At 39.0% G+C, this 26,972-nt stretch overlaps 1 protein-coding gene across 6 annotated transcripts in view; it reads right to left on the reverse strand.

Annotated features, from left to right (window-relative positions):
* Positions 1 to 26,972, reverse strand: part of Rbp6 (RNA-binding protein 6) — a 598,496-nt gene that overhangs the window by 167,825 nt on the left and 403,699 nt on the right. For all 6 annotated transcript variants that reach the window (XM_071701376.1, XM_071701372.1, XM_071701373.1 and 3 more), the window contains one exon: positions 16,411 to 16,503. In XM_071701376.1, the coding sequence (XP_071557477.1) occupies positions 16,411 to 16,503 (93 nt within the window). The remainder of the gene's footprint in view (positions 1 to 16,410; positions 16,504 to 26,972) is intronic.

The following is a 26,972-nucleotide window of genomic DNA, read 5'->3' on the forward strand; positions in this document are numbered from 1 at the left end:
AATATTACTAGATTCATCACGTCGCACGTTAACAATTTCCTTTGATAATTTTGAAATAATCACAACTGTGTATTTTCTTTCATTAGTAACAAAATATTAATCTCTCGATTAATAAATCCTACATTATTTCAGTGTTTGTCTGTTGAATTAATCTCTTTTTTATAAGAGTACAAATTTTCAACCGTACCTATTTTATTACATATAAGTAAAATACATTAATCAAAGTTACATAGGCACGCAAAGGAGAAAACAAATATGTAATTTTGTACATGTAAGGTAACATAGGTATTTATGACCCATTTATCAAAGCTTGATCCTTCTGTGTGGAAACGACGTGGAAACTGAACCCTGATTTGAAGGCGTACGTAATATTCCTTTCCTATTTAAACGAGCTGCGAAATTAATGGTTTCGCAGCTCGTTTAAATAGGAAAGGAATATTACATACGTTGCGGACAGACTATTTTGACATTTCTTTATTTAATCGTACATCATGCATTGTGTACGCGCGCCAATTGCACTCCGAAACATAAGTTCTACTTTCCGTGAAATATTTATTTAGAAACATCCTGGGTCGGGCAAGGTGGCGTTTGTTGCATGGTGAGCATTAACGGGGCACGCCAACGTGTCCGTGAAATGTACCCTTGGCATGGTCTAACCGAAACATATGATCTTTTAAAAATGCATGGGTTCGCAACGGGGATGCAACTCCGCCAACCTTTTCACCGCACTCTGTCTACGAATGAACTCTCGCGAGGTGTACTAACGTAACTTTCAAAATAACTCTCTCTCTCTCTCTCTCGCCTGTATATATTTTTAACTTTAATATAATAATTTTTAGATTTTATTTCAAAATTAGCAGCTACATGATAGCAAGGAGATAAATGCTATTCTCAGTAACTGTTAATTTCCATCCTCTTTTTTAAAATTATATTTTTATGATGACATAAAGAAATGTGCTGCTTGTAGAATTTTCTGCGTTACATTTCTAATATATTTATGCTCTATATTCTTATCAAACCGTGTTAATGGATTACATATATTATTAAATTTTAATAAATTATACAAATCAAATTTAAGAATATACCACTTTTAAAGGAAATTTCCAATTGAATTAATGTTTTTCTGGCATATTCAATTATTTCAAGGATGGCTCGATTCTGTTGATAAGAAATACAAACCTTTCTGCTTCTCTTCTCGCTCTTCATAAAGTTTTCACCATTACCGCTGCTGTATGCATTCCGCGCGGTGAAGCACGAGGTGCCAAGACGAATGTAGAGCCTACGAGTACGACTAAGGGTACATACTTCCGGCGGAACCGAAGTATGTCCTAGCTAAAACGTCCAAAACGTCGGGCCACGACTAATATCGTTACCGTCGAGAATTGGGGGGAGGGCGAGAAAGATTTTCCGAAATTTCCCGGGGGCCCAGTATCCATATCCCTCTCGTCCTGGTACCAGCTTTTCCGCTAATATTTCATCACGGTTGCGTCGGCGCCGGCCATCTTGTTTCCGGACCCAGACGTACCGGAAGCGGCCGGATATGCCGCGACAAAGCATCGTTGCGGAAAAATCATAGAGCTATGAAGCGTGGGTAAATAGAAGAAATCGCGTTGCCACTCGTTCATTTTGAAATTATGGACACCGAAAAATTAATGTTTATCTTTAACTGTATCTAAATTTCGAAAAAGAAATAGAAGAAAGAGTAAACCTTTTCACAAATCTAATATGAATCTTCTATAGTATATATTTCAGATTATGTTTCCTCTACTCAATTTTATAAATTACTAAATATTTTCTATATTAGATTCTTATATAGCGGTTTACTCCTTTTAATAATTCTATTAACGAGACTCTTGAATATGTCAGTTATATATTAATATACAAAAAATTATTTTAATTATTTAGAATTATTTGTTGCAAAAAAATTAGCATATTTTACTTTATTCTATTTTATTCTAACGCAATTTGCATATATGTATATCATATACTGCTAAAATGGAACTTGTACAAATTTTTTATCTTTTTCTCTCCCTCCCCCCGTCTCTCTCTCTCTCTCTCTCTCTCTCTCTCTCTCTCTCTCTCTCTCTCTCTCCTGTTCTTCCTTTCCTTTTTCTCTTTCTGCCGACAGTTATTTACACTCGACAAGTAAAACACTCCAAGCGCGGCGATAAGTACGGAGGACTGCTTTGTTTGCAGGCTGAAACTTAACCCACCCAACAACTAATCTTAAGAAGATCCTGCTGCGGGTTCGTACTCAAAGGATTTCGCCATCAGAAGCCTCCAGATCCCGAGAGACAAAATTGCAGACTGCATCCCGCCCATATATCTTAACATATGTCAGCCAAATTAAATGACATTTATTTCGTGTCGCTTGCAATATAAATTATTATAAATAACGTTATTACGATGATGTGATATTTTTACGAGACAATTTCGAAAAACTATTACGTTATCAAAATTTTTCATCTATTTAAAATTGATTTTTTCTTAATAGAATCGAGATATGTTAATGTTTTTTTTATATTTGTGGGTGGATATATGTTATATATATTCTATTAATTTTACTTTAAATATCTATCTAATACATCTAAAGCTAAGAGGTTTGTTATGTAATCGTGTCATAAAGTTTCAACGTAAAATTTTTATTGCTGCGTTTGTTAAATCTTTTAGAATGACAAAATTCTTCAGGATTATGGTCGCGCCAAAAGACCGGAAAGTAACGGCGCGAAGGAAGGCGATGAAAGAAGCAAGAGATTTCGTAGAGAAGCGTTTTCTCGCACAACCCTCTGCGCGAAATTGCAGGAAGGAGTTGCGATGAAATAGTCGACGAAGGATCGCAAGGGTCGCCACGTCGTGGTTTAAAATCAAATAAACGAAAACGGAACGTGGGAGAGCGAGGGCACCGTCGGCCAAGAAAATCAAAATTTCGTCATCCGCTCGTAATTCGAAGGGTGCCGTCCCACGGTGAAACCCCTGCGTCCCTGTCACCTTCATCGCCCCCCGAGGGCTGTGCCGGACTATTGGATTTTAACCTCATCTTCCGGCGGTGGCTTCGATTTCGATCAACGAACGTTGCTACATTCCGAATGAAAACACTTGCTTGCCAAGGGTGATCTCGTCTCTCGAAACGCAAACTCGTGGTGCAGTCTCTTGTCAGAAAATATAAGATGTCTCGAACTCGGTGAGTTTATCGTGGGTTTTTTTTACTGAAAATTTTGACATCGTGTTTCTTCAGAGAATTCCTTTTAATTTTTTTCATTGAATATCTAAATATCTTATGATATCTAAACCCTCCATAAAACTAGTTCTATTCAGAGTACACTTATTTAAAATTGATTCATAAATATTGCTTATATTAATACACATTAAGACATATTTAAATTTCTTCGTACAAATTTAAGAAAATTTTGTAGCTAACACTTTTGTTAAGCTAGTGTGTGTTGTGCATTAGAATTAATTTCTTCAAATATATTATTTTACTCACAATCAGTCTCTCCAATTTTGTATTAAGCTTAAAATTCTCCTGTTTGAAAATATTTACATAATCCCATTTCTCTTCTCTTTTAATAGCATATCTATGTTACACCCATGATATTCAATGACACGATTTTGTTATTTCTATTCGTTATTTTTACTCGGTACGTAGCAGAGGACATGAGAAACCTTTAAAAATAATTCTACTTGAGTTTATCCCGAGAACACAATTTTTCCTGTCACGAAACCATAAACATTCTTTAGCTAGCGCGCCCATGGCTCGGTCATGGTGGCTCGCCCTATAATCTGAGCGCCACTTTAGCGCGTCTACCACCTTCTAGGGCCATTTAGATAAACTCGTAATCTAGACGCCGTTTTCCGTACTGAGATATTCTCCCGCAGGCGCTGAGAAGCTTCATACATTTGAATTTCGAAGGGTGCGAAAACACTTTCACGCCGCGTCGATTCGTATCGAAATTAAATTTGATCCGAGAATAAAATTGATTTAGCAATAAAATCAGAACGACAAATAACAAAAATATTAATTTCCGTAAGAAACCATGCAATTATACGAAGGTGCCTGCCAGAAACAAAGGACAATTTTTATAAAATAAAAATAAATGCTTGATAAAATTAAGTATCTATAGTAAAAACATAAATAACACTTCAAAAATAATTTTAAGCAATTACTGGCATTTACTGGCAGACTGCTCTTATAGACACGTATTCAAAATATTTCATTATTGTAACTTGTAACAATGTTAAATTCATAAATATTCCACACATTGTACAAACACGCGTTATAAAAATGATGATAATGCATCGTATCAACTCCTATACATCAAGATATACTCAATTATTCTAGGTTTGACCTTCTTGGGCTTGGCATCGCGCCTCGCGTAGCAATACTTCATTTTCTGCGTAGCTTCGCATCCGGAAAACAGGGGAAAGTTATACACAGTAAAAAATTTTGTGTCAATGGAAGTCCACTCTCAATTTTGTGTTAAAATAACTCATTCATTGTGTTATTTTTGACATTTAGAAATGTTATATCGACATTTATAACATTTCTAAATGTCAAAAATAACACGATGAATGAGTTATTTTAACACAAAATTGAGAGTGGACTTCCATTGACACAAAATTTTTTACTGTGTATGCTCACGCATAAGACATATTTGCCCTTTCATCTTCGGATTGCATAAACTAATATTATAGCTATTCTAAAATATTTATGCAATTTTAGACGTTGCATTTTCAAAAATAACTGAACAAAATACGTATTTATTCGGGTTTTCGGGATAATTATCTCAAAATAACGCTGTCAATTTCAAGCAATCGACGCTTCAGTTCGGTGACGTTGAAAGATGGATGAAGAAGGTCCGATTCTAGCGCGGCTGTACTACTTGAAATACGGTTGAACGACGGAGACGGAAGGAAAAGGAGAGAAGCAGCGCAGCGCCAACGATTCTACATAGCTGTAGCGAATTATTTGCATAAACAAATTTCACCAGAAGCGAATCCGAGCGAATCCAACATGCCGGCAACGGTTCGCTCTATCTCTCGCTCTATATATGCAGAGTGGCCTCGCTCATTCCTCTCGGCAACTATATTTCTCCCGTCCTCTCTTCCGCGTCTACGGCCATTGCGATTTCCGACTAATTAGATTAATTCGAGTGGATTACTTTCGACGAATATGCAAATCCGCAACGAGCGCGTGTAAAATTTGACGCAGACTCGAGCCGCAAGAAAGGCGTCTGATTGCAAGCGCGCGCGGGGGGGTTTGAACAATTTAATTCTCGCTCCGTTCTATCTACATTCGTAATTACCGTTAATCCAACAATTATTAATGCGATTAAGAGTTACAGCTTTACTAACTTACTTATATCAACTTCCTGATGAACGGTAATTCTGATAGATACAATGAGATCCAAAATAAAACGACAGTCTGTAATATAAAAAATGTATCTTTTTGATAGATTCAGAATCTACTTTTCCTTAGCGAAAAATTGTTATGGATGGGTTACTGAAAGCAGATTGGGAAACGTCGGCGATTGAAGATCGAAACGTATCGACGAATTGAAGATTATGCAGTAGGATTTTGACGCGGGACATAACTATGGCTCATAGTTATATACCTTTTCGAAGGGTCGGGGAAAAACGATGTCGGGGCGGTCAAACGCAGCGAGCATCCGGGCCAGACGGGCCGAATGGGCAATCAACGATCGAATGCCTCATGCGGACGAACCATTATTCTCGTCCAATCGGCATTGCAACATGAAACACCGGCAATTGCCCGATAAAATCATTATACGCCTCATTACTTGTCAGCTGCAAATGCTCGTTGTCTGCCTTTTAATTTACAGCCTACCGCGACGATTGCAATTTCAGCGGTGCCACTACTGGTAGGTGTGTTCCTTCGCATTCGGCCGAAACGTGTTCTCGCGGGAGGTAGAAACAGCTATTTGGCGAAAATGCGATTCCAGCTATTCAACTATGCCGTTTGTAACGTATACACAAATAGTTGTCGCGAGCACCGACATTGGAGCGTAGAAATTAATAGCGTCAAATAAAACTTCTATATATCATGTCGCCGCCCGGTGTTGGTTTTAGTCTATTAAAGAATGTCTGGTCATAAAATACTGCGCGTTTTGTTAGTCACGTTTTTTTTTGTTTTTACAACATATTTAACGCGGATAACATTCATTTCTCGCAAAATTGCAATCCGCGGATTCTCGGCATTTTCGATTCGACACGCGGAACAATGCGGACACTTCGCCGCGGACGATAAAACGATAGCTGATGGCCGTTCGAGACGACGGCACGAGGTGTTTTGAGCGCCGATAAAGCGCGGGTTAATTGCCGAATGAAATTAAACAGCAGTTAAACCCTCGAGTCTTGAGTAATTATAAGAAGTTATAAGATGCCTCCTGTAGTCCAACCTTTCCCCTTCCTCTCGCCCCTTCTCTCACGCTTCTCCCTTTCCTTTTGCGCGCTCTCCTTCATCAACCCATTTTACCCTCCCGCGCAACCTCTGTCCTACCCCTTGGCTCCCTCTTAAACGTACTATCCCCGGGGGCCGTTAGCTGCAATCAAAGTTAACCTGAAGTTATGGAGAAAACTGCAGAACGGCAGTTAATGTTTAACAGGACTGTTAACTGCAGCCTCTCGCTGCCATCCTACCTTCCAGCACTTTCCCCCTCGCGTGTCTGATTTTTAACATAGGTTTATTATTACCTTGCAGATTTGTGCGTGATGATATATAACGATGATAAATACTTTGTCTGTCATGCATTTTATATAACCCATCTTATAGTTTTTCTTTATTTCATTTATTTTGGTATTTCACGTTGCAGGTAAAAGATTGAATGCAAATTCGTTATTAACCCAAGTATGTGAAATAAAATATAAATATGAATATTTAATTTAATAATAAATAAAATATTAATTATTTATTTTAATATATATGCAATATATTTAATATATATTAATATATATTTAATATATATTGTACACATAATGTATTTTAATAATAGATTGTCCTTTTCAAGTTTACGAATATTAATAAAAAAAATATATACGATTTATTAAACATATTTTCAAAACAAATATATTTTTTCGTTTAAAAAGATTGAACATTTGTTTCGCGTAAATATGGTTTAACCGGCGCCCGCAAAATAACGTGAATATTCTCAATTCTCAGTTCGAGTAAGTCAGACAAATAAAACGAACGCTTGTAAAATATTACATTGCTCGCGCAGTAGGGCAATGAAAATCTTCCTTTATGTATTACTTCGGCAACTTTCGGTCACGATAATAATTACGGTAATTACAAGAGCGAACAAACGACCGGCCTCGCCTCTCACGCGTACTTAACGTGGAAATAAGGGAACAAAACATGCGGGTTTAAAACGGCACGAGTTCGGCGCTAAAACGGCACTTCGCCCGGAATTGTTCGTGTCTGTTCCATGTTCCGAAACGGCCGGGCAAATACTTGCGCAACACGGACCGTGTTGTCTGAGAATGTAAATGGCTGCCGGTTTACGCTCCACTCAACCCCGTTGTGAGAACAGCTTAGAGTTCGGATTTAAATCAATTCTAAACAGATTTCGCGAAACCGCGATGTAAAATAACGCGCAGAAACTTACTTACGTTTTATGTTAAATATAACGTAATCTCAAAATCAGTAATCTGCTTAACTCGGAGATAGATGATTAAAGCGTGCTATAAAACGACATTAATCATCAAACTGACAACCTCAATATGAGATATCTATAATATTGCTTCATTTTAATTTAGTTTGTTGCAAATTATTGACAGAATTCAGTTTGACAAACTAACTCGAACTCCGTATTCTTCTTGAATCAGAGAGATAGATGAGCAAACGCATGCACTAGAAAGCACTAATTTTTAAAATGCCAAGCTCCAATATTAATATAGAATTCTTATTAACGTTTTCCTGCTGATTTATTTTAATTCAGACACCAATAAAACAAATATCCGATATATTGCAGCATCAATCAATGAGAATTGACATACATAATATACAATGAAAATTCAAAGTAAATAATTGTGATACCAGATAAACGATAAGGATTATAAATACTAGCTAATTATAATAATGCGCGCAGATAAATGAATAGTGGCGTATTTACATTTACGTAATTACCGAAATCATGAATGCGTTAATCAACGTGACTAATGAATTAAATCCTAAAGCTCGAAAGAGATGCAATCGTAAAGCGGAATCACGATAATTAGGCAACACTCAATCTCGTCCCGGAGAAAGAGACGCGATAAACCAGCAAAACAGTATTCGTTGCACAATGATCTAATGCGCCGTTCAATGCGTATCGATGTTGCCGATGTCATCATATTATTTGCTTTATACTTCCTACAACACATATTTGTGCACACATATTTTAAAAATATACACCCTCGCATTTCGATACGGTGTGCTAAGTGCGCGCGTAACAGATCGGAGTCTAGAAAATATTGTTTCTCCGCGCTATCTTCTCACGTAATTGTATTATCTGTATTCTTGTTTTTCCTCTCGATTTATCTGCCTTTATTTAATTCTACTTTCCTGTTATTTTTAAAGCTGAAGTAATTAATGATGTAAATAACAGAGATTCGTAAGCCAATGGCAATTAGCGCAGATTCCATCGTACTCTTGTAAAATTTTAACAGCCGAGAGGAGACTAATAAAGCAATTCTCTCTCTCACGCGCAACGCACATATATTTCTGGTACTTGTTCGCTCTGCCTCTCGTAGTCACGTGTCCCAGCGCGTACTTTTTTTCTTTCTCTCTTGGGGTGCTTCAGCACACAGCGCGCGGTCTGCTGGTGATTAGCGTGCTCATTACGCTCGACGCTAATGATGCTTGCATCGCCAGACAAAAGCTGCTTATAGTAATCGTGCGACGAGCTTATCGGGGAGAGGGGGGAAGGGGGGAGGGAAAAGGTGTCTTCTAAACCGAGATGTATTCTCGAAATTAATAGTTGGTTTCGCGTAGTTGCCACGAAATAAATGAAAAAGCAATGAAGACAACAAAGAAAGTAATTTCCTAAAACTAGTGGGCAAACCTCTAAAGAGTTATTCTAAACGCTTATCGAAATAGCGCGAAACATTGCGGCAACTTGCCACTTGTTAAATACGAATTAGGTCACTCAAGACTCTGATGAGCCGTAACGAAGTGCCAAATATAATGAATATTAATTATGGATGCAAAATTCAGTACGACTTAACGCAGACGAAAATACCGTCGTGAATATGATATGAGCATGAAAATAACATATGTAACAAGGCAATAAATTATCATCTGCTCGGTGGATTTAAGAATTTCTCGACTGGGAGCATAAAAATGCGCACGGCCACGATTTGTGGGCGACGTTAAACTTCTTCTCGTGACACGCGCGTGATGTACGATTCGCCTACGAATCGGCCACGAGGAAACGCGCACACCCGGAGTCGTAGCGTCGTAGTGGCGGAAGGGAAGGGAGCGAGAGAGCGTGATCTCTTTTTCAGGGGGCGGAGAGCGAGACGCGTCGCCTAGGGTCGTGCCGAAATACGGGGAAATTAATAAATTGCTCAAACTTAAGTCGAGCGTCTCCCGTCTCCCTTCTCTCCCCCCCCTTGCCACCCCCGTCCCTTTAAGTGCCGGAATAAAGGACCCTCATAAATTTCATTCCGCACGCCCGAGCACCCTCGCCGGAGCGAGAACGGGCGTTGGTTCCCTTCATCCCCGAAGAAGGAATGCTCCAGCGCGCGAGCGGCATCGCGTCGAGCTGGCACCCGCCATTCGAGCCTGAGAAATTTCGAAAGAAGAAGCGGAATTACACTCTCTCGACTCTCTCCCTTCCCCCCGGTTCTCCCGCCCGTCGTCACGCCCGCGAAACGCCCGAGATATACGCCCGTCTGATAAGCGCCATAACGTGATATACGGCGGTTACGTCGCGACGACGGGAAAAAAAGCGCTCGCGAAGTGCTGTTACGCGACTATCCGCCCGTTTTCCCTCTCTCAAGACAACTAATCCCCGGGTATTTCCGCGAGCTTAGACGCTCGTACGAGAATTCGCTCTGTATACTGCGAAAATCGAGTCGAACTTGGCGCGTTTTAGGATGCCAGCGAAAAAGAATAACTATTGTCAAAATCTAATAATGGTGAGTGAGTTCTTGGTTTAATGTAAGTGTTTCTCGGACAATCTTCTCGACTGTACTAAGTAATTCTGGGCAATCTTAATAACATAATTGATTAGTCATTGTGTATGAAACAATTTTCAACTAGACGAATACGTAAGATATGTATTAGAAGTCTGATAAAACTAATAGATTATTTAATCTTACTTATAATTTATATAAATTAATTTTTTACGCAGAAATTTAGAAAACGCTGCTCTCTCTCTCTCTCTCTCTCTCTCTCTCTCTCTCTCTCTCTCTATCTGCAGGGACAGTTAATGACACGTTAAAATGAATAAAGTTATTTTACGTGCAGAATGAAAAAGAGGCTAATGAGGTATTTTTCGCATTCAGTTTACTCTTCGCTGTTTTGAGAAAAAAAACGCACAAGTTTTGCATTGCTTTAAAAAGTAATTAAAATTAAAAAGAAATAAAAGTTAAGATGCCTGTATAGTCCGTCTGGTACGGCTTAGCATGCTGCTATCAAGCAGGATTTGCATCTAGAGAAGCTGAAGGTTGTTGACATTTCACGGTAAGCGATCTTTCCGCGCAAATAATGGCCGCTGCATTTCCAACTGGTCGGGATGAATGGGATCGGGATATAAGGTCGAGAAAGGGGTACAATGGGCACGACTCGAGCCTTATCAAAGAGCCTTAATTGCATTTTTATCGGGGATAAAAAATGAAGCATGAATCCGACAGCACAGTCCGCTACCAACGTGCCGGCGTGGCTTTCCTGGTTCGCGGATTGGTCGAACGATGGTGATGTTGGCGGATATAGAATAGGTGACGGTAGTGGTGGCGGCACGAAGGGGACCGGCGCGGGCGGCAGGGGGCTGCAGGGGAATGAATAGCAACGTGAAACAAAAGCACCGGGTTACAAATGGCGTGTATTCGCGACGGCATTGTTTTAAATGGCTGTCAGACGCCCGGAATTTATCCCGTTTTGCTACGTGACAAGCGCCATTAAATTTATTTATTCAGCCACGCAGTCGCGCAGGTTTGCAGACGCAGGAGAACTCCCAGAAGTCCACGGGTCCCCCTGTCCCCGCCAGCCACTCGCCCTATCACCTTGCCCTCCCCCTCCCCCGCCCCGTGTTCTACAGGTGAAAACGAAACGGCGAACGAATATTGGAAGCGTGCGCGCGATTGCAAGTGATGTATTGTAGACTGCGGTAATATTCTACGCGAAAAGGAACAAAACGAAAATATTCGAATGTTGGAAATATTATTTATTGACGAATATAGAAGTCGGTGAAAGAAATGCGAGCGTAGAATGCAAAATTGTTTATTTTTGCTTTGAATTTTTGTCGTAAGCGGATTCATACGTCAGGCTATAATTGAATATAATTAAATAAGAAATAAATGACTATTAAATATAGTTGTCTCATTGCATTTAAATGGACGTTAATAATCGATTCGGGAGATATGATTTCAGATTTCGTTTGCTATTAAGATTGTTAAAACGAAAATTTATAACTTCTGGAATATAAATCGACGACAATAGCAAATATCATTTTTACTATTAATATCGTTGACTTATACTTTCTTCAAAAATAATTATTGTTGTATTTATTCTATTACACAAGCATATACGAAAAGGTGGCATTAATTTTAGTTCGCGAGAGCTTTCAATTCTTATGTAACCGATCACGTCTTATAATCGATTTTATCAAAGTGATAAAATTAACGCGACAAACAACAATAGAAAAGCACATTATTTTGCGCTTTCAAAATAGAACAGCCATCAAAGCTCTCAGGTCTGTCATTCGCGATTACAAGGGTGCAGTGATTACCGGGCACTCCTCGATATCTCAACGAGCAAACTTCATCGGCAGCGGATCAATGAACGGTCGTTCCCGCGGAAAATTCGTCCCTCGGCGTGAGAATTAAATGTGGCGGTCGTTCCCGGTGGAAAGAGACGAACCCGACCGGTTTCAAGGCTCATATTAATTCTTAATTTCTTAATTTCAAGTCGACCGTTAAGCACAGCGCCAAAGAGGTCTGGTCTTCCATCAGTAAACCGCCGCGCCGTTTCCCTCCCTCCCTTTCTTACCGCTTCATCCACCCTCGTTTCCGGCTCTTCGGCTGCCGATGAAGGAAGAAAGAAGGGGAGGTTGAGAGCAAGGCGCAATTAAGCTCTCGCTCTCTTCGGGGATCCATTCATTTTTCAGGTAACGTCGCCGGACGGCCTCATCTAAGTTTTAAATCGCGTGCTGGCGGCGGTCTACGATACGCGACCGGCCTTGGACGAGGGACGGAGGAAGGCAGGGCTCGCCGCCAATTTATGTATATCGGACCGAGATTTGCATTCACGCTAACTATTATACTCGACTCTTTCCCAATTCTAAACGACGACAGCGAGTTCCTGTCACGTAGATATTTGTTAACATTGGTGTGCGTAAACTAGCTTATAATAGAAGCCTTTTATTTGGTTAAACTTGCCATGTAATAACATCTACGTTCTAAGGCTGTGAAGATGTCAGATAAGCAAAAATTGGAGCGATAAAAGTCAAACTGTCAAACAATCTTCCTCGACGTGGAAATGCTAAATTGCTCTCTTATGATTACATTAGTTCCACTAATAAAAAATGTATTACATTAATATTAGAATGGAAACTTATGGAAAACTCGCTTCAGTACTATTAATTATCAAAAAGATCGTTTTCTTTTTTCAATAAACGATCATTTTAAATAGCAGATTTATTTTTGGGGAAAATATTTCCGAATATATAATTTACTGATATTAAGACTTCAGACAGAAGATCGAAATTGCGAAAACTCATGGAATATGTAAAAAGAATTAAATTATTTGAAAAATAATTAAATTATTTAAAAAACTTATTTAAAAGAGAACTAAATATAAGTAAAAAATACACTCAGTCATGAATACATTGTACAAGTATTAAAGCAAAATGGTAGTTTCTAAAAAGTTTCATAAGCCGGAACGTGCAATGAATATAACGCATTTCCCGGCAATGCCATTAGCTTTATCAGTTGCTTCGCGGTCTAGCTATTTCATCGACAGAAATCTCCCGCTTTCGCGCACCCTCTCTCCTCTCGTGCTTTTGCGGAGCAAAATGGAATCAGATAGGTATTGGCGAGATGGAGCATCGGAATGACCGAAGAGAGACCGGCGCATGATAGAAGTTCACAGCAGGATTCGCCTCGCACTTGTGTGTTTACGTTCCAAGCACGAACGTGCTTTACAGACCCACGGTTGCAAACTCGCGCCAACGTTGTCAACATCTGCTGGTAGCCATACCAACAAACAAAAGCTTTTATCGAATTTATGAAACACGCAAATAAGTAATTTTTCGCTTGATAACGATACGAGCACGTGCGTACGTTATCAAACGCGAAAGCAAAATATCAAACATGAAAGCCCGATAAAACAGCAGCGGAGTAGTCAACGTGTACTTTGCCATACGTGAGAAAACATACTCTGATCATACTTTGCAAATGGCGTGGCTCTAAATTTCCTTCACCTTTGTTGCCTCCGAAATCGTCTAAGTGTGGATACAGCACGATCGTGCACGCTCATCGTTAGGATGCACGTGGGCGTGGATATGAACTTGTGTATATCCACGTGTGTGCACCGTACGTAGGAGTCGAATTCCGAAATGGCGTCATGTACGTCCGCCTGCGCGCACGTTCACGCCCGATGGTATCTCCAATGTGGGTCACATACATAGAAGGGAGTAGTCCAGCCGCTACGAGCCGGAAACTCTGCATTCAAAGCCGAACGGAGGACTTTTGGTAGAGAACGAGGGAGAGAGAGACGGAGCAAGAAAGAGAGCAGGCAAGCGAGCGAGAAAGAGAGAGAGAGAGAGAGAGAGAGAGAGAGAGAGAGAGAGAGAGAGAGAGAGAGAGAGAGAGAGAGGGGGGGAATTAAGGGTAGGTTCGAGATAGAGATAACGGCAAGCGGTTTGATATCTCAAGTCCATTTCTAGCTCGTGCCACGAGTCGCGGACAAACGTGTCGTGCGCCCGACTTCCTTTTCTTCTCCCTCTCTTCTTTCATTCGCCGACCCTACTCCACTACCCTCGATCCTTCGGAATCACGTCGTGTCACCTGAGAGGCCGGGCATATATTCCCCGTCGGCTGAGATCGACCAAGTTTTCCAATAAATTTCTATATCCGCCGGCTGCATCTGCAACGGACGACCCAGGATCCGCCTTATTATGCGACCATTCGGCGACGCCGAATTTCTCCCGTATCTCCGATTCTCCGCCGTCGATGATAAGCGGCATTGGTTCTCCCTATAGACGATCGCTCCCGCTGCAGATTTTAACGTTCCGCGCAGTATGCATGTCTGACCATGACAAGGAATCTGATTCACCGTAATGGAAAGACGCTATCGCGATCTTCATGTGTGGCGTACTTGTTTTTGTTGCGTTAGAGGAATCCGAGACGAATTATGATTACAGTTCAAAATGTCCATTGTAAAATCTGTTTGCTACAGGCAATCTCTCTGAACACACCCACAAAAATGATGGCATTTGTTTTAACTGCCACATTTGTCATCCTCGTATCTTTGATTTAACTAGCATCACAGATATTGTTAGAATTTATTTATACTGACAAAAATATTTCAAATTTTCTATTGTTATTTCATAAAATACGATTATATGTGTTCACTGAAAACTATAATGATGAAGAGACCATTAGTAAAACAAGTGGCATGAATTTCTAGCGTCGAAAGTAATGCTCGTATTTAACCGAAACGGTTAAAACTGTAACGATTCTATTAATTTTACGATATGATTTTAGCTTAGAAATAAGATGACCGAAAACTTCCAAGTTAATAACTATTATTCCAGAGTGTGCTTATTAGAATCACTTATTATTACTTCCTCGTGAGAAGCCATTTAGAGCAACCGCGCCGGAATTGGAATCGAAGATCGCGCGTGTGTTCCATTTGCCGGCTCCCCTAACTCGATGAATCATCGTTATCGAGATAAAGAAACAAGAAACCCGCGTTTTAAAGATTTAAAACAATAACGCGTTTTAAAGATTTTTCAAGGGTCGATAAGAACTAGTTAATTGAAATTTTTGTGCCAAGTGTCTCAATTTCTAATCATGTAATCTGCCATTCGAAATATCCACGAGAACGTCTTAGATTCTTTTATCTTTCTAAATGAACTTTGTAATTGCTCTCAGCTTCCAAGATATTTCAAAATGTATAATTCACTTTAATTTTTCATGACACAAATTTTCTGATATCGAATTGTTTCACTTAATCAAAATATATAAGATATTTCGCGATATTTATTATAAAGAAACATTGATCTATGTAAAAAAGATCAAAAAAGTTTCGACGAATTATTCGATAAACTTAGAGTTAATTCCTTCTTAAATAAACTAGATACTTCTTAAACAAATTAAATACTTTAGCTTTAATTTTTTTAGCCACCTCATACGACATATTTGTCGAAACAATCTTTAGTTTATGAAAGACAAGATGAAAGTTAAACATATAATTTCACAACAATGTGATTAACAAAGATAGATCTTCTGTAATCTATGAACAAGTTGGGCAACCAGAGAGTGAATGAGATCATTCACACGCGAATCACGCATTTTGAAACAATCCAAATAGTGATACCTCGATATCACTGTTATGAGCCATAACGATCAAAATTCATGGGAACTGTAGCGTGGCAGAATTGTCGTCCCCCGCCGTTGACGTCGTGTAAATGGAAATGAGTGCACTTGTTCGTCCAAAAATCAATAGCGTTCCGCGCGAAATGGCCAATAAAATATGCAAAAGTACTAAACAATGTAAATCCCATGAATCACAGTCGTCGACGGTGCCGCTCGATTTTGCGACACAAGAGGAAATGGTGAGGATGTGCGATACATCGATAATGTAACCAACTGAAATGATAGTCAATGATATTGCTCTCGTAGCCCGCGTGACTCCGGCGGAACGTATAGCAATATGTGTATGTTATAAATTATAATACATAATCCTGGTACACGATCAATTTTACGTAGAAGATTTTATAAATTCGAAATAACATGAAATCTCATAAAGAGATCTCTTGCAAAATTTTATAATCAGATCTTAACTCTCAACGTTGCTAATTATAAATGTAACATACATTTAAAAATGCAGATTACCTGCAAAATTATTCATCTTTCGTTTTTATATCTGCGCGATAACTTCAACGTCATTACAATAAAGTCTATTAAGTTCGACAGTTTTAGTTCTGCGGCGTAGGGCAGTGTAACATTTTGGATATTTGTACTTACCGGACCGAATTGTTCGAAGTAATTTTTGACGTCCTCCAGCGTCGTCGGCGCCGATAATCCCCCGACGAATATCTTCTTTGTCCTCGTCACCATCTATAAAAAAAAAACAAAGAAAAAAGAGACACACATTAATTTATATCTTGAAATAACTTTTTTAAATTAAGGTAATATAACTCTTAAAAAATGAATAAAAAATGAGCAGTGACACAACTAACAATGTTCCAGGAAAGGAAATAAAATTTTCGACGCGATATGATCGTACTAGAGAGATTGATAAGAAATTCATCAAATATGAATGATTTGTGTCTGGATGTACTATGACATTTCCAGGTAGACTCCTCCACTAGCGGTGTTCTCCAGCCGTTGCTTTTAGTCTTTCATATTCCATACCTGTCTGGCTATCGACAGAAAAGTCGTAAATAATCGACACAGGTGCATTATTAACAGCCGAACTTACGCTTCAGTATAACATATCAATACGTAAACATGGAGAATAAACACTCACGATATTCGATTCTCTATAAAATTTAGAAAATAGGAAATAGAAAAGATTTTCCCTCCTTGGTGACCACGGACTTCATAAAGAAAGAAGCAGAAAAGTGGAGAACAAAGAATGTTATCAGATCATGTTTTAAGGAACGAAACCTAAGAACGGCATGTTAAAGGTCATGGTCAAAATCGGTAGAGATGTTACTGGGTGCCCGTTTATCGCAGATTCGTCTCGTGAATCGAAAGAAATGCGAAGGAATACGTGCGACCGTCGGAACAAGCAACGCAACGGCATCGTTCTCTTAAGGTTGTTCGCGGCGAATCCGAAATGCGACATCGAATTCTGCATTCGATGCGATTACAAGCCACATACGTACTTCGTCGTCTCCGATCTCCGATATTCCTCATGTCTCCTGTTAGATATTGAACGTCACTACCCACGCATCGGGAACTACATCAGCCGGCGGATATCAGTGTGGTGATAATATAACCAATGAATTATAGAAATGGAGATCACGAGAAATTCGATTAGTATTTAAGGACCATCTAATCAATCGCACACACACATACACACACACACACACACACACACACATACACACACAGTATACGCACGCTCGCATATATGATGATAAAGAAATAAAGTGTACTGAAAAATAAAATTTTCCAATAATACAAATTTTTCAATGGATTTTCAAGATATAATAAAAATTGAAAGAAGTATTTTTAAAACGTCTTTATTCCTTTATTTGATAAACTAAATTTGTACATTTATGTGTATGTATGCGCGTAGGTGTACATGTGTGTGTGTGTGTGTGTGTGTGTGTGTGTGTGTGTGTGTGTGTGTGTGTGTGTGTGTGTGTGTGTGTGTGTGTGTGTGTACTTATTTGTAATAAATAAAAGTTTGAAGAAGGATTTATTTTTTACACCTAAATTCAAGCAAAATAAAAACAATGGCACAATAACTGAGCGTAATACGATCATTAATAAGTAGTCGGATAAACATTGCGGAGTAATTTAATAAAGAGAATTCATCGATTTCTCCGTGAAATCAGCTCCGACAGGGTGGATTAATATGAGAAGCTTAAGGAGAGCTGAAAGGAGAAAAGCTCAGAAAAAGACCGATACTTCTAGTCTTGAAATCTTGATAATACAATCGCATTGTAATAAAGCCGCGGGCGGACGAGCTGGAGAATGAAAGGCAGAAGTCGAACATTTTACGGGCGGAAGTTCCACGCTGAGGAAAGGAAGGCACGATCGGGGTAAGAAAGAAAGATGGGAGAGGGAGATGGAGCGCGGCGGAAAGGGCGGAAGAGGTAAACTCTGGCAATTTCAGTGATGGCTGGGCTTAGACATCTCTATATCCGGTGAGTAACGCAAACCCCTGGGAGAACGCGAGTCCTTCCACCCTGTGCGCTCCTGAACTCGATCCCCACCCCTTCTAGTTTTCTCTAACCCTTCTTCAAATCCCATGCAAACTCGCAGCTTTCTTCGTTCCGGCGTTCTTCTCTGGAAGGGAATGCGAGAGGCAGGTTTCTCTTGCGAGGTGGGTTAATCAGCGAAGTGTATAAAGTCCCGAGAATAAAAATAAAATGGCGGGATCTCTCGAAAATTAAATAAACGATTCGCCTCGATTTCGTCGGTGAGAGGCTCATCGTAAGGAGAAAATAGCAAAGAGAGAGAGGGAGAGAGAAAGAGAGAGAGAGAGAGAGAGAGAGAGAGAGAGAGAGAGAGAGAGAGAGAGAGAGAGAGAGAGAGAGAGAGAGAGAGAGAGAGAGAGAGAGAGAGAGAGAGAGAGAGAGAGAGAGAGAGAGAGAGAGAGAGAGAGAGAGAGAGAGAGAGAGAGAGAGAGAGAGAGAGACTTCAGGAATAAAGAAGGATATTATCATGAATGGACAAGGTGAGGAGAAAAGCGATGGAAGAAGGCGAACGCAAACCAAGGAGGCCACTTATTCGAATGAAACCGCTGCAGCTCCCCCTCCCTCTTCTTGAGTGCCAAAAGCGGGAATTCGGCTTTCCTCATGTTCTCCACCGACAAACGAAATCCAGTTTTGCATTCTGCTATTGCTCACCCCGTAATGAGCACATTGTCATGAAAAGTAGGTAGATTTTTATCGAAATCTTCCAATGTCCTTGTTTGTTATATGGGACAAACATTTTTATCAGCAGTAAAAAATTGAAACAAAAAAAAATAATATACGTTAAAAAAGTGCTTTTTTACTGCTAATATTATATACGACATTAGAATAAAGACAGACAGCTTCTCTCTCAATAAATTCTCTACATAAACTTCATATAAACAAGTGTTACAAATGTAAATTTACATTTTCTCAGAGAAAACTCTTTTTTACATTTTTAATTATTATGCGACATAAGTAGACAACAGATAAACATCCAGCTGTCAATTATTGTACATATTGTACATTATACATTTGGCTTATTATGGAATAAATCCGCGCGTTTAGGTTAGCAGACTGCAGAGAGAATCAACTAGCGGAATAAGCGATCGAATTTTCGCGTAGCAAAAAGGCGCGGTGCGAACAAAAGATGAAGTCACAGACGACGGAGTGGGCCGCTTCTCGCCGTGGTTTGCCCGACGAAGAATAAGGTGGAAAAATATAAGTCACGAGAGGAACACGGAGGAGAGCGGGGCCCCCTCGGGTCGTTAGCGGAGATAAGAGCGGATAGCGGCGGAATGGTAATGGAAACTCGGCGAGTTCCACTTATTACGCCGTAGCATTATGTAAATACCGGAAGGCTATTACAATTTTACAACTTACTAGGAGTGGCTTTATAGTTTCATCGCTCGAGGGAGGAAGGTGGGTGAGAGGGCCGCCTCATCTCTCTTTACCGACCTTTTGCTTTCCTCACTCGATACGCGACCACGTATATGTTTCTGGCTCACCTTTAAAGTTTCTGCGTCTATGAAAATGAAATCGCCCCGTATAAAGGAAGCTGGAAGCTATCTCTAGTGTGTGCTTCGCTATTTGCAGAAATTTAATATTCATCTACAATTAACGCTCTGTAGTCTAATACGAGTCTGTAATGATGTAAATTGCTGTCCCATATTAATTATAAATATCATGCAGCTGTAATCCGCTGGAATCCGCGTTTTAAGAAAAAAAGCGTGAAATTTACGGAAATAAAATAAACTACAAAAGCATATTGATCATCATTATCGCACAAAGTGTGTGTGACTTTATATTTTATTGCGACAATTGGCTCGTGAAATAGGAACTTTTTTTCGCGACAAAATTATTGTGTAACGCAAATTACGAACAGGAACGCAAGGTTCGTAATAAAAAGAATGCTTAATAGCAACGCACAGTTTTTTCACAAAAAAGAGATGGCAGAAGACAAGGACAATAGTCAGCATGTCTTTTATGGCCGTCGGACATTATCGTTCCACGTTATTGCGATGTATTCGTAAATGTCATAATCAGTTCCACGTTTTCCACCGCGTTTATCCCCGCCCTCTTCCTCTTCCCCAAAGAACACACGAAGGGCTGCGACGACAAGAAAAATATTAGAATAAACGTTAATCAGCGGTCTCATGTTCGCGCTTTAACGATAAAATGCTTTCGCTTCCATTCGCGATCATTTTGAGAGCTTAATCGTGCGTCCCGATGAGATTCCGCGAATTTACATAACCGAGAGACGTCCGAGGTCGCGCGCAATCCGCCAGTAGTGCAGCACGGTTTTTAAGTAAACGCGTAAAGCCGATACGCGCGTTATTAGATAGCGCCGCGAGATGCATGCCGTGTATTACTTCGCGTTGCACACAGAATAACGCTATAATCGCATTAAGCATAATATTACGAAAATTTTGCATTTCGCTAAACGGCGCGGGCGTTAATGCCTTACGTGACGTGTATATATGTATATATATATATACACACAGAAAAATATATACTACCCTCAAGTAAATATTACTTGTTCTAAATATTTGATAAGTTCATATATCCGCAAATCTATCATAAAGTCATCGCAAGCATCACATTTACTCAAAACATATTCTAGATATTAGCAAGTCTAGTACTTGAAATAAGAATATTTAATTAATACAAGAATTCGGATTACTTACTATATACAGTCTACTGAAGAGAAGTATATAATATTCTTGAAAGAAGAATAAATTCTTGTTTTGAGCACAAAATTATGAGCTTTTCTAAGATTTGTGCTAAGTATATCTTAAAGCTATTATTAAGATAATATTCTCTATTGAAGAAACCTATTACTTAAAATAAATAAAATAAAATAAGTAATTGCTTTTCTTGGCTGTAGAGTGATATTTTTCTGTGTGTATATATATATATATATATATATATATATATGTATATTTGTACATATATGTGTACATATAACAGAGGACTCGAGAGAGAGAAATAAAATAGTGCGTGCGTCCATCGTTGCGAATAAATTATCGTTTTCCGTTGCGTCATGTATACTATCAATTTAGCGACGCAATAGCTTTTGGTAACGTGTATCCATGGTTGAATAGCCCATCTGTATTATTACATCGCAGTACAGCGGCCAATCAACTCAACTTTAAAATCAATAACCCCAACGCATTGCAAATATTACTTTGTCCACTCGGCCCTTTGGCAATCACGTAGGGGATATGGTATCGATAATGTTATATTAATGGGAATGCATAAATATGATAGAACGAAATATGGGCTAATTTTTAACGTTATTGAACGAAAGAATCAGTTTTCTTATCTGATTGTCTTTGACGTGATCCTCCGGAAACACTTTAACTAATTTTCGGAGCATTAAACGTTCTTGCAAATAACTCTTAATTATAATTAATTGTAGCTAATATCATCATTGTACTACCAGCTTTATGTCTATTTATGCAATTTTCTCGTATGGCACACGCGTGTCAGTTTAATATAATACGCTAATATCTAATTGCCCGCTAGCGTCAAAGCATTTTCAAACAGGGATGAAGGCGATCAAAATTGCCTAACGCAGAATGATTCCGCATTGTCGTGAATCGAGGTCACAGGGACGAATAGAGTGAGGATAAGGTCGGGTGAGAAGGATATGCGGCGATAGAGAAAAAAAAATGGGAAAGGGAAGGAAGAAAAAGTGACGGAGGGATCCCAGGACGAGGCTCTCGCAACCCTCGGGATGATAACCGATTCGCCCGGCCTGTCCCTCGCCCTTTCGCCCTACTTTTTCTCCAGCTAGCCCAGTGCCGCAGAATCCATAGTCTTTCTTCCAACCCTTCTGTCTCCTGAGCGATCCATCCCCACGTCCTGAACCGCTCAGAAAGAATTAATCCTGGCCAACCCCGGCGACTGTGGTCTCATCCGTTGTGGATAATGTCACTCGCTTTTGTTCCTTGACGTACTTGAATTTTGCCCTTTTACCGAGCCATCTCAGTTTTACCTCTGTTTTAACGAAATCATTTGTACGCGGGAAAAAAGTCGAGGAAGAACGTTTTATTGCTAAATACTTGCAATTCCGTGCGTCTTATTTATCCAATATATAAATCGCTATGCAGATGTTTATATAATATTTTTTTCACTATTTTTGAAATATTCTTGCTTCAAATAAGGTAGCTGCCTATTTTTTATCTATGCGGATTTCGTCATGGCGACCATGCAGCAATCTCTCAAGATCGCGACATTTCACGGTTTAAGTCACCGGTCATAAATAGCAAAAGAGGTTACGGTGGCAGGAAGGGAAGCACAGGAAGGAAGGGAGGTTATCAGTAACCGAGCAGTAGGTAAGGCGCTCAACGTCGCTCCATAGCTCGGAGCGTCGCTATCGCGTTGTCCAGCCCTGACCCTACCTTGCTCTAACTCTGCTCTCGCTCTAGCTCCCCGCGCTATAGCACGATTCACGAGATGCTCGCCGCAGAACGTGCTCTCACGTAAATTATACGCGCATGCCTCATCCTACGTTTTCCGGTCGGGGCATATTCCGAAAATTCCACCTCGCTTGTATCAACGTTGCCGCGCGTCGATTTTGCGAATTTAGAAGAAGCGATTTCGTAGCTTTCGTGACTGGAATTTATAATTTTTTTAGGACGTGCAGAAAAAAAGTCCATGCGGCATAGTAAAGTGATAGTGGCTGTATTCCAATTGTTCAATACATATTAAATGTTAGAATGTATTCTTGCTGTTTCAAAGACTAACATTATGGACTTAGAGATACTTACGATAATAACTTTGAAATACTTTCAACCTTAAACGATCATACATATTAATGCGGAAAATTATGCATACCATTATTACGGAATATATCGACGAACGTTCAATAAGAATGGAAAGGTCGAGCCAATAAATTGCTGGACCGAACGTTACATATACCAGCACTCGTAATCCTAAATCCCTCCCATTACACCCTCTGAACGACCGCAACCTACCACCCTTCGGCCACTATTCTGACTTAAACTGTTTGAGTTGCGACTTTACCGGATTACTACGGAATCTGCCAAACCCCTTCCTCGTTCGAGGAGTTCCAACCCTAGGTGATTATTTCGAGATCTCCGTACCTTCGTGTCGCGATATTCAAGATAATGTTCGGAAAACAGAAATGCTTGAACGTAATGTTAACATTACAATAAATTATATCGCAGATACTGCTACTAATGATTACAAAATTAAATAAGATCAAATGTTACAACAAACTTGGTAGATTAAAATTTGTTTTTACACAGAAAATACAATCATATGTAGACTTCATCGAAGTATATACAACAATTAACTGTTAATAAAAGAAATTGATAGAAGGGAATAAAATGTAATAAAAATTAACAGAAAAAAATTATAGCTAATTAGTAAAGTAAATATTGAAATTTTATAATTATATAACAATCGTTTTCTTTAAGATGTAATTATAGCTTTGCTGATACCAAATAATCGTTGGTGTAATAAAGACGAAAAACATTGTTCTGATAAAAGTTGAGTAAAGATTAGGATGAAAATTGCACGCAAAAAAAAAACTATAGTAAAGATAAGGACTAAGAGTTTCCCAAAGTCGTTTGCGTCGTCAGCAAATTCAAGCGGAATCTCAAAATAAGCAACTGCCGTAAAAAAATGCGCGCGAACGAGTGCAAACTCCCATAAAAGAATTTCCGCAATAGCCACTCAAATTTCTTTCCAAGCTTCGCGGTAAATGTGCTTCCGTTATGCACTTCCTACATAGTATTTTAACACATTACTCTGACCAGATACAGTAGATACACGATACACCTACCATCTGTAAAAGTAGCTGGTTTAATGAAAAAGTCTTATTCGTTTAGAGAAGAACTTTCGTTCATAAGAGAACAAACATATTGAAAAATTTAAATGTTTAAAAATTATAATATTTACGTATAAATATGTTACTTCGTTAAAATAGAAAAATAAATTATTTAAGGCTAAAAATCCGATAATTTCGACGCGTTTCACAACACCGCGAATATTACTTCGTTTTCACGGTTTTTCGAATACAGAAACGTGTGAGGGCAGAAGTTTCATTTTTTCGATGAAACTTAATGCCGATGCGTTCGGCTCGCGCATGATACATTTATTGATCCTGTGGCATCAAACGTTTACGAGTTGCTCTTTGAGGGCGAAGATGAAAGCGCTGACGCTCGACAAGTGCACGCCGGCTTAAGCGCTTCTCTATTTCTGCCCGCGCCTTTGATGCGCATTATCAGGCTTTCTTGTTTTATTCGGGCACCCGATATATCCGCGACCAACCTTTCAGCCCTAACGGTACGCCGATACCAGAATCGAAGCCGCCCGTATTTTTAATCTGCCTCGGGATTGTTTGTTGGGGACACAAACGTTCGTTGTGTTACGCCTCACGAAACTCCGACGACAAGATTAGATAAATTAAATATCTCGCAGTAAAGCTTCAAACAAAATAATTTAATTTTTCTACCGAGAAATTCTTCTCCATTATTAAAAAATTATTCCTTATAAAATGATACGACATATTAGTAATACATACTTGTAATTATATGATTTTTAGTTTTTAAGATTTATGGAATGCACGTCATGGTAGATATTGATATTGATATAAAATTATGTGGTTATTTCAAGTCTGCTTCATATAATGAATTTTAATATGATATAATGAACTTTAATATGATATATGGATGTGTGCAATGTATGTGTATACATATAAACTAAATTTCTGAAATTCAATTTATGTAACTTCCAAACTGGATGAGTCCGGCACTCATTAATTTACAATTTCAAGGATTCGAAAATTATTAAATTCATAAATATGTGGGTTTATAATGTGTGATGTACTTTATGATACGTTATATTGCATTTATGATATATTAGACAATTTTTGCAAAATTTTTTCTCTCTCTCTCTCTCTCTCTCTCTCTCTCTCTCTCCCTCTCGCCAAAATCTGGACCAAAAAAAAGTGGAATCCTATCTCCATGACGAGCAGAGGACGATAAAGAGGACCTGGTTTTTCTGGGTCCCGCAGGGTGCTTTTTATCGAGTCGTGCCCGAGATTTCGGAGACTCGTAAACCTCACCCTCCGGGACATCGTTTCCTTCCGGAGTGGTTTGCGAAATAACCAGCATTCAACAGCATTACGCTGAACTCGTCCATACCGTAATGCAGTTTCGTTGACACGCTGACTATGACATTGGTTATGAGCGCGCGAGTCGGCGATCATAAATTGAGCACCGAAACGATCCGACCCTCGCGGGATCGTATTTAGAGTTAAGCGGCTTACGGGCTTTCTTCCATTTTGATTTAACAGTGAGAAAATGGCTTTAACTTCATTCGTACTATACGCCGTGAAAAATTGCGGCAAGACGTAATAACCAACTGCAGTTTGTAATAAAATTTCAAACTTATCTATCTTGTTACAAACATTACTATCAGTTAATGTTTTCAGACTCAACGTTGTCACAAAATGTAGTGCAAAGAATACTTTTAAATATTTTCGCGATGGCCACTGTAACAAACCATCAAAACAAATAATTTAATAAATCTCTGATTGAACAATATATAACTATTAACGAACATACGTATAAACGCATATATAAGCACACATAATTTCTCCGATAGATAATAAATATATTTTAATAATCTTTTGATTGTTATTTATAGAACGTTGACAATTATCTGTAAATAATTAAAATTTTAATTTTGCAAATTCTTATTGAAAAAAGATCAGCAATGAAAGTGGTAATGAAGTCCTTTCAAAATGTATACACATCCATTCATTAATCTCCGTTTCTTTTGTACTTCTATTCTCTCTGAGAATTTTCTAGACGATCGCGTATTTAAAGACGCTCTCTCTCTCTCTCTCTCTCTCTCTCTCTCTCTCTCTCTCTCTCTCTCTCTCTCTCTCTCTCTCTCTCTCTCTCTCTCTCTCTCTCTCTCTCTCTCTCTCTCTCTCTCTCTCTCTCTCCACCTTCTCACTATTCCTCTCTTTCTCTCAAAGGAGTGGGGATGTAAAAGGACATAATCGCGCATCTAAGCCGTCCGAGCACGTAGAAATTCAATAGCGATCTAAACTCAATCGCCTCAGCCACGAGTTAGCACATTCATAGTAGTTTACCCTCCAGCTCCGCCCGCCAGTACTATCCCTGCGAAAGGGCTGAATAGGACGTAAAGGCGGCTATTGTGAGGCACCATTCAATCGCCGACAACAGAAACACCATTAGGGGCAATGTACGGTGCTGCCAATTAAAATGTAGAGCGACAGCCGGAACGACCTTGTCTTGATTCACGTCACTTTGGCTTGTTGAATGTCGATGGATCGAATCGCTAAATCAGCTGATAATACGTATCATTACAAAAATATACTACAGGATTACACGAGTCATTTAATTAACTTTTATCTTTTAATATTATATTATGGTTAATTTAAAAAAAAAACACTTTAATTGTGCTTAAAGCTTAATATTAAAATTTTCCAAGTAACACGAAAAAATCATTAAAAGTTTACAGAATACGAATAATTCCATAAGAAAGCAACTGTTTTCAAAAAATCGATAACCTTCGTATTTGAATATCTTGATTCGACTTCGGATATTATTATTCCTTTCCCTATCGTGCATTTGAAATCTTTATTTTCACGATAAGATCGTTCGAATC

The sequence above is a fragment of the Temnothorax nylanderi genome, unplaced genomic scaffold, assembly GCF_030848795.1.
Source record: "Temnothorax nylanderi isolate EJ_2023f unplaced genomic scaffold, tnyl_v1.0 TNYL_tig0025_pilon, whole genome shotgun sequence".
NCBI lineage: Eukaryota > Metazoa > Arthropoda > Insecta > Hymenoptera > Formicidae > Temnothorax > Temnothorax nylanderi.